The sequence below is a fragment of the Theobroma cacao genome, chromosome 1 (genome assembly GCF_053813885.1).
Source record: "Theobroma cacao isolate CCN51 chromosome 1, ASM5381388v1, whole genome shotgun sequence".
In the NCBI taxonomy this organism is placed as follows: Eukaryota; Viridiplantae; Streptophyta; class Magnoliopsida; order Malvales; family Malvaceae; genus Theobroma; species Theobroma cacao.
Genome location: NC_142639.1, coordinates 10,146,966 through 10,162,647, shown reverse-complemented (window position 1 = coordinate 10,162,647; position 15,682 = coordinate 10,146,966). Strand labels below are relative to the sequence as shown.

The following is a 15,682-nucleotide window of genomic DNA, read 5'->3' as shown; positions in this document are numbered from 1 at the left end:
AGTTTCCTTTGTTCTTTTGTTCTCCTCCTTTTACCTTTGCCAGCAATAATATATCAGCATATGCTTATCCAATGCCAAAAACGCTCGTATCCCTCACCGCGGTTTAACCAACCCTCGCCTATTGGGTTCAACTAATTCCAACTTGGTAAAAAATATCCCCACGTGGCATCAAGATTGAGCGAGTACATTTCTATCTTTACCTTCAAGGGTGGAAACACATAAACCTCTCGACCTCCTTGGCTGGCACGAGCAGCTCTATAAAGGTAGCCAACCCAGAAAGCCAGGACTCCGCAAAAGCCCAAAAAGCCCCTTCTCTCTCTAGAATTTTCTCTCACTTTCACCTCCAACAGAAAATCCTCAGATATTTTTTCTGATTTCCAATCGTACCCCACCTCAAAATCTCAATACTCCGGCGATTAAAGCCTTGGATCGATATCTCGATCTCGATCTCTTCAGTTCCGGTTCCTGGCCATTCGAGGATTAATAGAAAAAAAAAACACGAAGAAGAAGAGGGATAGAATCGGAAAAAGAAAGGAATTCGCATGAGCTGGTTGGGAAACCTGGGTTTTTCTTCTTTGTGTTCTCTGAATTCTTCCAACCATTTCATAACGTGCCTTTTAATTTTTATTCTTCATTACTCTCCTCAATTACCTCCTTCACTGTTTAAATTCGAGAAAAAACCCACTGAACCTTTATTATTGTTTAATAGTAATTCTAATCATAATCCTCTCTTCAATCTTAATCCCAATTCCAATCCTGATCTTAGTTCCGAATTATCGTTAACCCATGGAGCCTACAGACAAGAGTAGTCGCCAATTGCGCAGAGGTTGGTTTATTCTTCTTTCTCGTCGTTTCTATTGTCGGTTATTTTTTTTTTAATTTTTAATTCTTTTTTTTTGTTTAATTTTACTAAGATGCAGCGTATCTGACACCGCGACTCAGTGTGACAACATGCAATTATTTTAATATATATAAAATGACTGATTGTTTAAATTTATATGAAATTATTTAGTTTGGTGTCATAAGCGGGTGCTCTAAAATATTAACACACGAAAGGATGATCCAAATTAGTGAGAAAAGTTCATGCATCGTTTGTTTTTTAATAAATATTTTTACTATTTGGAGTGTTTGACCACTGTGTTTGTGGTATAAACTGTTGTAAAGTGGAAATGAATAAGAATGACTTGGGAGAATTAAAAGGTGGCGTTAGTGAGCCACGTAAGCAAGGCGTGGAACAGAAAAGAACAAAAGGATGATGTGTTGTGGGTATGCGCTCACGCTGATGAAATAAAGGATTTCATTGTTTTATTTGTTTTTTATTTTGTGTACTTAATTTTCATGATATTGGCAGTTTCAATTGAGTTAGCAAGTTAAAAAGCTGTAGACTGACATTCCTCTTAATTCTTATTATAATATAATAGTAGTAATGTTTTAGTATTTCTTTTTGTTTTTTGCTTAAATTTTTTGGTTACTGTTTTCCAAGGTCTTTGCTACTCAAATGGGGCGAGGAGGCAAGCAAGGTCACCATCTGTGATCGTGATTGGTGCTGGAATGGCGGGAATTGCGGCTGCACATGCTCTCCGTGAGGCCTCAATTCAGGTAACAAAAACCTTTAACCTAGTTAACTTTCTTTCGTCCAATAAATCATGTTGGTCCCCTCGTCAAGATTCAAACCCGATACCTCTGACTTGACAAAATATCATGTTCTAAGCATTAGCTGTCCCTTTGGAGATGGAAGCTTTTGTCTTTTAACATTTTTTCTTAAAATTTAATAGAGTTTGTTTGTTTGTGTTTTTAGGTTATGGTGTTAGAATCCCGGGATAGAATTGGTGGTCGAGTTCACACCGATTACTCCTTTGGTTTTCCAGTTGACCTTGGTGCATCATGGTACAGTTTCTGCCTTTTTCATTCTTTTTATATATATTTAAGTCCTGTTCAGTTGTGTAAGTTAATTTTGCCTCTAACACTTTCCCAAAAATATATGCTTCAGGTTGCATGGAGTTTCCAAAGAAAATCCTTTGGCACCATTGATCAGTAGGCTTGGACTCCCCCTTTACCGGACTAGTGGTGATAACTCTGTGTTGTATGACCATGACTTGGAGAGGTGAGCAGCAGTTATTCAAACACCTAGACTTTGATTTTATATGTTTGTCAGAGCATGTTGAATGCTGCTTTTTCCCTTTTTTGTTCTATATGTTGGAACTTTTCATCTGTGATATAGGAAAAAGTGGTTTCGCCTTATATGGCACAAAAAAATTTATTTCCTAAAAGGATGGTCTTGTTTCCTTTATGATATTGTATATTTCCTCACACTGTAAATGTTAGTTTTGGTGATAATGTGTTTTATTTTCTTTGCAGCTATGCACTCTTTGATATGGATGGACGTCAAGTTCCACAGGAGTTGGTCACCAAGGTTGGAGAAGCATTTGAGTGCATTTTGAAAGAGGCAAGTGTTGTCTATTTATTGGTTAATGTCTCTCTGGTGCTAACATTATTGTGCATTAGACCTCAGAACTAGAATGCTTTTTTTCTTTGAACTGTTTTCTGTCCCAATCTGATTTGCTGTGTCTTTTTCTGTTGCGTGATTTGCAGACAGATAAAGTGAGACTAGAGCACAGTGACGACATGTCTATAAGTCGTGCTTTCTCAATTGTTTTTGAAAGAAGACCAGAATTAAGGTCTAGTCAAATGTGACTCTGTTATTCCATGCATCTTTTTCTTCATCTCCCATTTTATGACTTTGAAAATGTGACTTTTCAAAATTTGCTTTGTTAATCTACAGGTTGGATGGGATTGCACATAAGGTACTCCAGTGGTACTTATGCCGAATGGAAGGTTGGTTTGCTGCAGATGCTGATACTATCTCACTTAAAAGCTGGGATCAGGCAGGTTTTCATATATAGAAATTTGAGGTTTTATTTGAATTGTTTGAGTTTTGTGGTTCATTAACTTAGTCTTCTTAATAAATTCATTCAATATAAGCACCAAAAATTATATATATTGGGGATGTGTTTTCTTGGGCAGACAATAGAAACTGAAATGTGGAATGGAGGTCTAGAATGTTATTGGACTGTTGAACATTTTAAGGGTTTGATATCTTCGTACTCTATGAATAAAAATCTTTCAATTAAAATTAGAGCTTGGTCCTAGTTCCTAAGCTGCTGGTTCGACCAACACGAAATTTTCTCAGACTCTCTTTCAAATGAGTTGGACTTTTATCCAACACAGTAACATACCTTCTTCACTCTTTAAAAATTTGTGTAAAATCCATTTTTCTCTCTTCTCCTAAATCTTTTGCATTTAATATAAAAATAAAGAAATAAACTACCAAACAAATATTTGTATATCCTGTCTATACAAATTGTCCCATTTGGGCTACTGAAAGTCCAATGTGACTGTCCCTGCTATATGATGTTGGGAAGGCATATAGGAATATAGGATCTTTTGGTTTTGTTTCCTTTCAGGCATCATTTGTAAAATTATGTAGCAAATGGTCTTCAAAAATTCAGGTCCTAGTAGGATACAAAAAAAAAAATAGTACAAATTAATTTAAGAATGGCTATTTGAGGCATTCAACTTATGATTTCATTTTGCCAAATTATCATATCATGTTCTAACCTTTGCTTAGAATCTCCTTTAAAGTTGCTTGATTGTGATGCTTCTCAGCTACTTTCTTTGGCTTCTTTTTTTTGTTTCGCTTCACTTAACGTATGCACTCACACTTTTCTTCTTCTTGTCTTACAATTTTCTGTTTCTATTGTCTTCTATACACAGGAAGAGCTGTTACCTGGCGGTCACGGGCTAATGGTCAGGGGCTATCTTCCTGTCATTAACACTCTTGCCAAAGGTCTTGACATCCGTTTGAGTCACAGGTAATTTCATTTGAAAATTAGTTCACCAATTTGTATGTCCTGTAGCATGGATTTGACTTTATCAGCTAATGTCTATTGTTGTAATATTTTTGTCCTTAGGGTTACAAAAATAGTGAGGCGTTACAACGGAGTGAAGGTTACTGTGGAAGATGGAACTACATTTGCAGCTGATGCTGTAATTGTTGCTGTTCCTCTAGGGGTACTAAAATCCAAGATAATCAATTTTGAACCAAAGCTTCCAGAGTGGAAGGAAGCAGCTATTGATGACCTCGGAGTGGGGATTGAGAACAAAATAATATTGCACTTTGACAAGGTCTTTTGGCCAAATGTGGAGTTTTTGGGAGTTGTTGCTGAGACAACTTATGATTGCAGCTACTTTCTAAACCTTCACAAGGCCACAGGTCATTCTGTCCTCGTGTATATGCCTGCTGGGCAGCTGGCCAGAGACATTGAGAAAATGTCTGATGAAGCTGCTGCAAATTTTGCATTTATGCAACTGAGGAAGATCCTTCCAGAGGCTTCTGCCCCGGTAAGCCAAAATTTTCAAGATATGTTTTGTTCTATATTTTGGAGGATGCTCCTGCCTAAAAACTGACATATGGGACTCTTGAGCATTTATAAACCGTGTTTGTCTGTGTCAGTTCCCTGCACCAACAGTTATAGATGTTTTATTAAGTTGAAGAACTTTTACATCATGATAAGACTAAGTTTTGTTATAAACTTTCACAAATAGTCTGTTGGTTTTTTCTCTTAAGCATATATTCATGTGGAATTATAATCAAATATCTAATAAATTCAAGTATGATATAGTCAAATTTCAATTTTGTGTTTAACGCTAATGTCTGTATCTAAAGTTACAGATCATGTTATTCAGATTCTGCACTTCACCCAGTCCTACTAAGTAAATTTGCTTGTTTCTTGAACCCACAGATTCAGTATCTTGTTTCTCGATGGGGCACAGACATTGATACACTTGGCTCCTATAGCTATGATGCAGTAGGCAAGGCCCATGATCTGTATGAGAGGTTAAGGATTCCAGTGGATAACCTATTCTTTGCAGGGGAGGCAACAAGTATGAGCTACCCAGGGTCTATTCACGGTGCATTTTCAACCGGATTGAAGGCTGCTGAGGACTGTAGGATGCGTGTACTGGAGCGATATGGAGAGTTGGACTTGTTCCAGCCAGTCATGGGCGAGGAAGCATCATTGTCTGTCCCGCTTTTAATCTCCCGTATGTAACTTTCTTGCTCCCCGTGCCTTGGTGTATTCCCAAAGTATGTATTTGTAGATATGCTGACATGGGATTTGACTAGCGCATTATTCCCAATTTCATTGACGTAGCTGGGGAACTTGTGGAAACACCACTTTTTCTCTTGTGAATATCAAGAGCATTGGTTGATGTGTATAGTCAGACACCGTGTGGCATAGCTAGACGTATTTGTATCCAGACAAGGAATAGTATGGTAATGTAGTCAGTCTAGTGTTGAATGAAGAATGTGTAGTAGAGGCGCACGGGGGTGCCTTTTGTGAGAGTGAAGTATGTGTTCAGAATGCATGTTATTAGTTGAGGTGCATCCACTACATCAGACAAACTGGTGACATAATAAGTCTGGTAAATAAAGAAACAATTTCTACCTATGCTTCTTTCTGTGTGCGTCTCTTATGGGTGTGTATGACACCTCGGCTGTGAAGTTGGGTAATTAGGAGAAGGTGAGAAATCCTAACTGAAGCATTCATTGTCCATTTTATCACGTGTAGCAATAGTTCAAAACAAACAGCAGATAAGATTGGATGATATTCATCTAGTCTTGTATAAAATCTTTATCTTTTGGATAAGTACCTTGTTTTGTATTTGAAGCAAAACAAGATTTGGAGCAAGTGCCGTGCAACAAGACAAAAGGTGCCCATAAAGACGGACACTTCTTTTCTTATTTTCCTCAAAGAATGTTTTATTTCCTTTCTTTTGGGCTTTCACTTATATTGTGTCACTAATGTTTAGTATTCATGTCTTTTATATATATATATATATATATATATACACATGCCTTTCATTCTTTTGATTAGTTTAGATTTTAGAGTGACAAAAAATAGTATGTGTCGTCTTGAGTTGTATAAATTTAGGGTATTAATAATTATACGGATAAACATAATAAGAATAAAAATGAACGCAATATGATTAGTTGAATACGTTCACTAATCTCATAATAGGACACAACATGGTTAAAACTTATACTACATATGTTGAGATAAATTTTATATGATACGGTGTGATTAACACAATTCAATTTAATACACGATTAAATTAAAATATTTATAATTAGAATATAATTTTATTAATTCCAAATTAAAATAAATAAATATAAACAAATATAACAAATAAAAATATCACCTAATATAATAGAGTTCAATATAAATAACATCTATAAAATCTATTATTATAATGATAAAATAGTTAAACTTAAACAACAAATTAATAAACATATGGATTTACAAGATTAATTAAATTATTTTAAATGTATTAATCATATTCGACACGGTTAAGATATTGATATGAATTTGATTGTGTTTTAATTTTGTAATAAAAAAAGAGATTCATTCATTCGGCTCTATTCATGTGATTTAACAATTAAAAAAAAGATGATGATAAGTCAATCTCAATACAACGACAAGTTAAAGATTAGATAATTCAAACAAAAGGATTGGATCGAGTGCAAGCAAAGAAAAAGCGGGCTTATCATGAAAGGATGGCTTTTTAAAGAGTCATGTGTTATAATTATAAATAGAGTGAATAGGTATGTCTAACGGGTAATTTAATTATTATAGGTGTAAGCATAATTTTGTAGTTTAATTATGTTAAAATTTTTTACCTTAATTATTCTTAACACGTCAGAAAATATATACGAAAAATAATTCATTAAAAAAATTTGAAGTAAAAGATTTTTATTTTGGGTCCTTGAAAGCTGGGACCCGTTTAGGATCCGACCTACGAGGAGTAGAGATAAATATATACAGTACACTCGATCAGGTTTGATGGAACCGTCCTAGTCCTACCCTCGGTCCTGCCCAGTCCACCAAAGCAAAGCAGGCGGGCAGGCGATCCAAGGCCAAGCCTCCATTTTTGTTGGTCAACCAGTCCCGGAGTTTGAAAAATGACAGATGGAGGCACGGAGCCGAAGTTTAGGAATCCAATGATCGAATCATCGAACTACTAGCGTTTGGCATATTAGCCGTCCGAATCAAGTCGGACATTATTCTTCTCTCACTTCTATTTATTTTTATTTTTATTTCCCTATTTTTCAAATCTTGGCCAAACCCAACCCCCGTTTATTAGTTTGATCAAATAAATCGTCACTCTTCGCTCTCCATTTGGCTCTTCCACTAGTGTCTAAACCCCTTTCTTTCTCCTCCTTCCGTCTTCTCGCTTGTTTGAAAATCCCACCAATTTTTTTTTTGACTATTACCGATAAGAATCGTCAAAAGTTTTTCTGCAATGAAGAGATATAGGAACGGGGAAATCTGGGACTTCGAGCACGAGGTGGCGGTGGCGAGTAACAGGCAGGTGATTTTGGGATTGGACGGCGGAACCACTTCCACTGTCTGCATTTGTATGCCAATTATGCCTTTCTCCGACACCCTTCCCGACCCTCTTCCCGTTCTCGCACGTGCCGTCGCCGGCTGCTCCAATCATAACAGTGTCGGCGGTAATTTCTCTCACTCGCATTTTTCTTTTACCGTGGGGCCCCGTTCTTTCATTTGTTATTGCAAATTAGCATTTGGGAGGGTTTAATTCAGTAGTTTTAGGAGGCACTAGAGTGATCAGAAGGGAGTGTGGACAGCCGAAGTAATGTGGAAGACAGGCTTGATTTTGGTTGTTGCTTTCGCTACTTGCATTTTGACTTTTGGAAAGCAAAAGGCAAAACATGTTAATGGATATTAAAGTTTTGTGAGAAAAGAAATGCATGGTTTTGCTTTTATACGAAATACTTGTGTGTGAATATGTGTAACATTCCAGCTATCTATTCATTCTCAATCATATGTGATTTTGCGTTTTACTATTAGCTTTTGCTCTCTTTTAGCAATTTGGCAAAAGCAACAATTTGACACAATTAGAAGAGCCTGAATTGGCAAGCCTATTTTTTTGTAATATTTTATTGCAATTACACATTTTGTACATGATATACTGGATAAGATACAAACAGCTCAAACTGCCTTGTTTTTGTTATTTGTTTGTTCTTTCCTTCTAATTTTTTGGCCAGAAAATATCACATACTGTTAGTTTTTTCCAATGTTGTGGTTATCAATTTTCTGTATTTTGCAGAAACTGCTGCCAGAGAAACATTGGAGCAAGTTATGGCAGATGCTCTTTCAAAGTCTGGTTCAAATCGATCTGCAGTTCGAGCTGTTTGTTTAGCTGTATCTGGTGTTAACCATCCGACAGACGAGCAAAGAATATTAACCTGGCTTAGGTTTGCTCTACATCTTGCAGTTTGATTATATCAGTTGATTTAAGACTGCCATCGTGTTTGAAGCTGCTAGAATTAATGTGAAACCTGTTATCGCTAACTTGGAATATATAAACTAAAATTGTCTTTATATTCTGGGAGAATCAGAGTGCATTTTGAATGAAATGGAAATTCTGATGTTTTATAAGAATCAACAGATGTTTAGGAAAATCCATGTAATTCACCTTGCATGTGCAATATGTGACATTTTTTGTTAATAAAGAAAAAATTTCTTGCATGAGTGTTTGACAAATGCATTGTGTGTATCAATGTTCTCCTGAAATAGTCAAATTTTGTTATGATAATTCATATAACCCTTTGCTTCTCTTTTTACCTGAAGTTAGTTCATTATACAAATATGTAATTAATAGTCATCTATGAATCTGCCTATGAATTGTATAGAGACATATTTCCCAGCCATGTAAAGCTATATGTACGAAATGATGCTGTGGCAGCTTTGGCTAGTGGGACAATGGGTAAGCTCCATGGTTGTGTACTAATTGCTGGTACAGGAACCATTGCATATGGATTCACAGAAGATGGCAGAGAAGCTCGAGCAGCTGGCGCAGGACCTGTCCTAGGTGATTGGGGAAGGTGCATGATTGTGACTTTGTTTTTATTTTTAGCTTCCTTTTTTTGTTGTTTAATTTTGCTCTAATATTCAATTTCAGACATAAGAGTTTCTACACTGTTGGACTTATTAATTCTAATGATGTTTAGTGGACACAAAGCTTAAGGGTTAAGGAATTTCTGGGAACTTAAATTTGGAGCTCAAAATTTTGAGTCTAAACTTCTTTTCTAGGATATCTCTAGGATTTGAATACAAAATTCTAAATGGGTTCAAGTTCATTATTTTGATGCCTTACAATTTGTATTTAAATTGAGATCGGCACTTTAACTTTATTGAAATCAACATAATTATTTTAGACTTTTGATCAAAAGAAAATTCTGTTCTTTCAAAACAATTCTGCACTATCATTTCCTACAAAAATTTGAAAAGCATTTATCCTAAGTGAATCAATTTTACTAAAAGAACCAAATGATACTAACCCAAAAACAAACTTGGCTTATCAGACACCACACTTCATCAAACACCACAAAAAATTCTGATGCAATACGTACTTGACTTTTATATACCAATTTTCAAAGTGAATTTTGCTTGGGGTTTTGACAACCAACTTGGCCCATATTCACGGTTAAACATCACATATACAAGACCTGACAATTGCGTTCAATCTTTTTGAGTTTTCATAAAGATTCTGTGGTTCTGCTCTTCTGAAATCCTACAGACAGCTGCTACAAATACAGTTTTCGTGACACTAGTAATTACACAGTCATGGCAGCAATTATGACATTATACTAGCTATGCTTCAATTGGATTGTTGAATTTGTTTACAACAACAAATTGAATTGTTTGGATAATTTGGGAAGGCAACAAAACTTTTCTGGAAATTTATCTTGAACTATAGACTGGATAGAACCCCTTTATGGTTTGTAACTTTCTTTTCTCTTTGCTGCAAGCTTGCATTCTTTTATTCAGTTTTGGTGGCATCTACTTTTACAGGAGAGCAGTTGTACCTTACAAGGATTAGATTAGCATTATCTTTTTTTGCTTAAATTGGCTATTATTTTTAGAGCTGTCTAGGTCTGGTGCAACCTTTTTTTTACTCATTTACAGCAGACTTCAAGGATTCTATAGGGATATTAGTATCTCCTTTATTGTCTGCCATAGCTGTATGAAGCTATCAGTTCTTTGAGATGTTAATAAAGTTAGAAATAAGTGTAGAAATTGAAAACTTACGGGTGTAGAATGGTGAAGATAAGTGTATAAAGACATAAAGAAGCAAAAGTGCTAGCTAATACAAGTTATCTCTAGAAAGTTTGTTTTGACACTTAATTAGTAAAGCCTCTTTTAGTCTTTTTTTCTTTTTATTAACTTCTATAATTCTAATAGCTTGAAGGGATGATGAGCTGCATCGTTAATTACATGAACTTTTACTGGTCCTATTTATTATCAATTGATGGATACTTTTGCTATTTGCTTTTTCTGTTTGCCTCTGCGATGACCTGTTATAAGTGTAGTTTTCTTGATGTTCTGATTTATTTATATGCAGTGGATATGGAATAGCCGCACTGGCACTAACTGCTGTAATTAGGGCTCATGATGGTCGAGGTCCACATACCATGCTTGAATCTACCATTTTGCAGACACTTGGTCTTTCTTCTGCAGATGAACTAATTGGGTATTTATCTAATTTTGGTCTTGATATCTCTTTATTGCAACTATTTTTAAAAAGATAAATCAAATTGTTGATCAATCAAATATGGCGGAAAAATGTGAATGAATGTGCAATTAAGAAAGTTTTCATATTTGTGGTCCTTTGTCATCTATGGATTGATGCTTTAATTTATGGCTTATAATTGCCTCCTAGAATTCTTTGCAGTTTGTGTTGTCAATTAAAGGATATGAATAAATCACAAAATTAGTCCACTGAGAACTCATATTCATTTGCACAAATTGCACTAGTCATTTTGTGCCCTTTTAGGGTAGGTTGAATTTTCATCCATAACCTTTTAACTTTTACATTATACTTCATGACCTTTCATAAGTGTGTCACTATAATCCATTCATTAGTCAAGCAATAAGAAGTCAACAAATCATGTAAGCAAAATGAGGCATGCCATATACCAAATGTGGGGCTGGAAAAAACAAGGTAAATTGCACTTATCATCTGTAACCTTTCTATAGAATTTCACTTTCATCTAAAACAATTTAATTAAGCCTGACCTTTTAAAATGGTTCAATGTGATTAATCTTTTGTATTGCCATAAAAAAATGGACAGAACCTCTCATGCAAATGTATAAATAAGTATTAATGAAGCAACCACATTATAACTCTTTTTGTTTTTCCTTTTCTTTTCTTTTTTTCCCTTTTTCTTATTGCCCCTTATTCTCTTTTCTTGCTCCTTTCTCACATGTCTCGTATATTCCTTTCCAGTATCAGAAACCTGAACTGCAAACCCCTCTCTACTTTTCCTTATATTCACACCAGTTACCATGTTGCCCAACTAGGCTTTCTGCTGGCACCAGCACAATTCTTGATTTTCCTTTGTATATCCTCTTTTCCTCTTTTCTATTTCCACCAAATTTATTTTCTTGCTTTATCTCTCTAAGCTCAAATAGCTTTTAACATAAATCTCAAAATTTTTTTCCAGAATTTATCAATTCATTTGTCTTATAAACTCATATTTTTTTTCATGATAGACTAGTTATAGACTTTATTGGGCACATGAGTTAAATTCTGGATTTACTATTTTTTTGAACCTTTGTTTTCTAGATTACCTGCCACAGGTGTAATCTTAGCTGTTGCTTCCATAGCCACTTCCATACAATTTCTAATGGCAGTCAGTCAGATGGATGATACTGAACCACGCACAAGTGGTTACAGTGTTATGTTGCAATTGAAAAACTGATGGATGATTATGAAACTGCAAGAAAAGTCATGGATGACGAGTGGTATTTACCTTATATGTCTATCCTCTCTTGCTGCATGGCATGCCACTTGTTGCTTATAGGGTCATTTTCGTCAACTTTTTAGTTGCTAATAATAGAAGGATGATATGAACAAGATTATAAAAGGTCATGAGATACTACATTTCAATTAAATGGTCATGGATGAAATGAAACTAAATTTAAAAGGTCTCAGATGATGGATGCAATATGTCCTATTAATTTTTGTACACAGGTGTTTGTTTTAATTTTTTTTTTTAACTAAATTATCATGTAGGAAGTTTATTTTCTCTTCTCTCACTGTTTCTGAAACTTCTCAGAAGTGGTTTGGTAGTGTCACTAAGTTGGTAACATCAACTAAAGTATGTGGGATAGATTGATATAATCATAGTTTCATGGTTTAGTTATAATAAAATGTTGAATTCCATTTGTTTTTCTCTTATTGATTTAGGTGGACCTATGCAGATCCATCATGGGCTCGCATTGCAGCACTGGTTCCGGTTGTTGTCTCTTGTGCAGAGGCTGGTGATGAAGTTGCGAATAAGATCTTGAAAGAGGCAGTTCAAGAGTTGGCTTTGAGTGTAAAAGCTGTTGTTCAGAGACTTGGCTTGTGTGGTGAAGGTAGGGCGTATCAAGCCAAATCTGAAATAAAAGGAGAATTCTTTTGTTTGGTTGAATTATTCCTATATACAAAAGCAAAACATTCTTTGTAGTGTCAGATAGTGCAGTATTGACTAAATTTAACACAAAGATATTTGATTCTTGTAGAAATTCTGAATATATGGAGAACATAGGTTTTATTTGTTATATCTTTCAGACATAATAAGATTAGAATTGACTTTGTAGGCCTAGATGGATATCATGCTGGTGATTTTGAACATAATCGAGGGTCTATTTACCCCCCCCCCCCCCCCAGCGCATGGGTCTTTAAATATATTATTGTTTAGGTTGTAAGGGCAATTCTCCTGTGCACATCTTGTGTTTACAAGTGCTGCATTTGGTTAGTATTTGCTTTATTTGGATTATAAGCTTGTAATGACCATTTCCCTTATTGTTAGGTCCTAATCTTTTGCATGCTCATTTTAACACTGCTAAGCATTTTCTTATTACCATGGGTCATTCATGTAGCTGTTGAATCTTAATGTTTTTTGCTAAACTCATGTGATCCCAAGTCATAACAAGTAATTTTCTATAGTATTATTTTCTCCCTTCATTTCTCTGCCATAAATTATTTGATTATTTGAAAGCTTTATACAACTGTGCAGTCTTCTTATTGTTACTAGTATTGTGATCATCAGTTCGGTAACGACTATGTGTTCTTTCAAAATAGCATATTATGTACTTTTGAAGTAATAATGTATAACTTGGAAATCTGTCCCTTGATAGCTCTGCCATAGGTTGATTAGAATATGCCAGCTAAGTTTCCATTTTTATGCATCAATCCTTGCAGATGAAAAAAATTCATTTCCTCTTGTTATGGTTGGCGGTGTTCTTGAAGCGAACCAGAGGTGGGACATAGGAAGAGAAGTTATGGACTTTATCTCCAAGGACTACCCTGGGGCCCTTCCAATTAGGCCAAAGGTAATAATAGTTAAGTCTAGTCCAAGTGGCCGGTACAAGTATTATCCACATTATTGTGTTTGATGTGCAGTCATCATTTTTTTGGCTGCTCTACTGACAAAAGTTGTCACATGTTCTTGCTATGAACATTAGCAGAGTGGAAATTAAATGGAGATGCAAAATGCCAAAACTGCTGTTTAGGAATAAATAACAGAGTTAATATCAGACCTGCAAAACATACAAGAAGATGAGATAAATGAATGGCAATATGTTCCTGCTCAAGTGGGTCTGTTGGCTGGCCTGCACCATCAGACTAGTACTTTTGTCTGATAATTAATTGTCATGGCAAGTACAGAATCATTTGTTATGCCTTGACATGGTTTTGGGATGGGGCAGGTTTAAGCTGAGCCTGCCTGCATGTAGCTTTTCATCCTGCAGATATGGATTATACACTATTACTCTGCCAATTAAATATCTCACAAGACAGTTAAATTCTTTCTTCGAGTCATTGCTCTATCCAAATTAAATGTCTTAGAAGAATGACTGTGAAACTTGTAGGTGACAGACTGGCAGATGGTAGTTCTTTAGTGCAAGGGATGGGTAGGATGGAGGTCCTCCTGGCCTAACACTGTCCAGTTGCCATCACTAGCATGCTTTATGCAAATGCTAAATGTGTTGTTTTACGTATATCACTACTTTTGGCTGTTTTCTTGCATGAATTTCAGGTGGAGCCTGCGGTTGGAGCAGCATTGCTAGCTTGGAACGATCTCATGAAAGAATGTCTTCAGGAAGCGTATCGAAGCTGATCATTCATAAATCATGATTCAGAATTCAATTGTACAGCAGAAGGATAAACTAAAAGGGAAAGAAGCAGCTTGAAATGAAAACTATAAGGCGGTATAGTATTAGGCATTGTACGATTCCAGTATCTGTGAGCCTATGTCTTACAGTAGATTTCGTTGTTGAATTCAGAATTCTGATAGCTACCTGTGGAACAGCTGTTGCATGTCAAGGTGTAAACAATTTAAATAGAAAATTATGAAGGAGCAGTGGCATTCCTGTACTGCAATGGCTAATATACAGCCAATAATTTATCTTCTTAGGTATTTCTTTTAGGGGGTGATGCTTTTAGAGGTGGTCTTTTGAATAGCAAAACAAGAGCAATAACTAAAAATGGGAATCTCAATTGGATGCAATGCAACTGCTATTTGTCAGTCTCATCTCTAACCTCATTTAAAATATGTGATTTGCAGCTGCAAAGTACTCAGTACCTGAATGAGCTGCAGCAGGAACAGATTAATCATGCATTTCCCTCAGCAAGGATATCAATGTGCCTTTACCAACTATGTTCTGCTTTTCATTAACTGCTTTGCTGTGTACTACAATCCTCATTGAGTTTCTATACTAGCCCACCGTCACTTCACTTCTGAAGCTGCTAGGTTAACTTAGATATCCTACTGTTTCTTAGTTAATGCATGTTCCTTTTGAAAAAGAAAAATGCTTCACCATAGTATCTAACTCTATATGTTTTAACCACCGGCAGTTGAACCGGTAAAGGGACAGTATTGGTCTTTTCGGATTTACTTGGTTGATCCAACCTGTAAAAAACGGTGCGACAATTTTTTTTTCCCCCCTGTTTGACCTTACTTTTCAGGACACCCGGTTCAGAACATACTTCGAATCTGATTGGTGAAATGACCGGTTCACAGACAGAGTCAAACCAATCGGTTTAGTAGGATTGCGAAGCTTTAATCAAAGCTAGCGTGGATGCATCCTGCATGACTTTTGAACTAAAGGACCGTGGACCATGGACCATGCCATTTGGTCTGAAAAAGTGTGGACAGATACAAATGCATAATAGGTAATTTTGATCAACTTCAAGGGCTAAATTTTTTTGTACCTATTGGAACTCCATTTGGCCTCCGTCTCATCTGACCATTTTAGCATTTCCAATTCCATTGAAGATAAAGTAGGAACGAAAGGGTCAAGCCAATGGGTAACAATGCTGCCTAAAGAAAAAGGAAAAAAAAAAGGGAAAACATATAAAATCCCCTAAGATTAAATTAAAAAGTATACTCTTCCCGTTGCATTTCAACTCTTTTTATTAGGTTATATTTAATTAAATATTTTATATTTATATTTTTAATTTAATAAATTTTTATAATTAATTATCATTACTTATATATTTTTTTCAAATGTAATTTTTATTGAATAAGCAAGGAATTGGAAGTTCCCTA

General features: G+C 35.5%; 2 protein-coding genes across 3 annotated transcripts; both read left to right on the top strand.

The window, feature by feature from the left end:
- Window positions 1-288: 288 nt before the first annotated feature.
- Window positions 289-5,510, top strand: LOC18612191 (polyamine oxidase 2). Of its 2 annotated transcripts, none has more exons than XM_088807102.1 (10): window positions 289-826; window positions 1,484-1,599; window positions 1,799-1,887; window positions 1,991-2,104; window positions 2,359-2,446; window positions 2,593-2,678; window positions 2,783-2,889; window positions 3,779-3,872; window positions 3,972-4,401; window positions 4,803-5,510. In XM_088807102.1, exons 1-10 carry the CDS (start codon window positions 787-789, stop codon window positions 5,109-5,111), a joined length of 1,473 nt encoding a protein of 490 aa, XP_088663228.1. In that variant the 5' UTR covers window positions 289-786; the 3' UTR covers window positions 5,112-5,510. The 2 variants fall into 2 exon arrangements, with proteins under 2 accessions (XP_088663228.1, XP_088663231.1); XM_088807105.1 differs by having other exon boundaries at window positions 2,359-2,450; window positions 2,597-2,678.
- Window positions 5,511-6,897: 1,387 nt separating this feature from the next.
- On the top strand, window positions 6,898-14,659 carry LOC18612190 (Actin-like ATPase superfamily protein). Its single transcript, XM_018114029.2, has 7 exons — window positions 6,898-7,573; window positions 8,191-8,338; window positions 8,777-8,968; window positions 10,489-10,617; window positions 12,337-12,506; window positions 13,336-13,466; window positions 14,171-14,659. The coding sequence occupies exons 1-7, from the start codon at window positions 7,363-7,365 to the stop codon at window positions 14,249-14,251; spliced, it is 1,062 nt and encodes a 353-aa protein (XP_017969518.1). The 5' UTR covers window positions 6,898-7,362; the 3' UTR covers window positions 14,252-14,659.
- Window positions 14,660-15,682: the final 1,023 nt, after the last annotated feature.

Coding starts and splice junctions, on each gene's coding strand:
- LOC18612190 (XM_018114029.2), top strand. CDS start 7,363: ATGAAGAGATATAGGAACGGGGAAATCTGGGACTTCGAGCACGAGGTG. Junction 7,574..8,190: donor CAATCATAACAGTGTCGGCG/GTAATTTCTCTC, acceptor TGTATTTTGCAG/AAACTGCTGCCAGAGAAACA. Junction 8,339..8,776: donor AGAATATTAACCTGGCTTAG/GTTTGCTCTACA, acceptor TGAATTGTATAG/AGACATATTTCCCAGCCATG.
- LOC18612191 (XM_088807102.1), top strand. CDS start 787: ATGGAGCCTACAGACAAGAGTAGTCGCCAATTGCGCAGAG. Junction 827..1,483: donor TAGTCGCCAATTGCGCAGAG/GTTGGTTTATTC, acceptor CTGTTTTCCAAG/GTCTTTGCTACTCAAATGGG. Junction 2,679..2,782: donor GAAAGAAGACCAGAATTAAG/GTCTAGTCAAAT, acceptor GTTAATCTACAG/GTTGGATGGGATTGCACATA.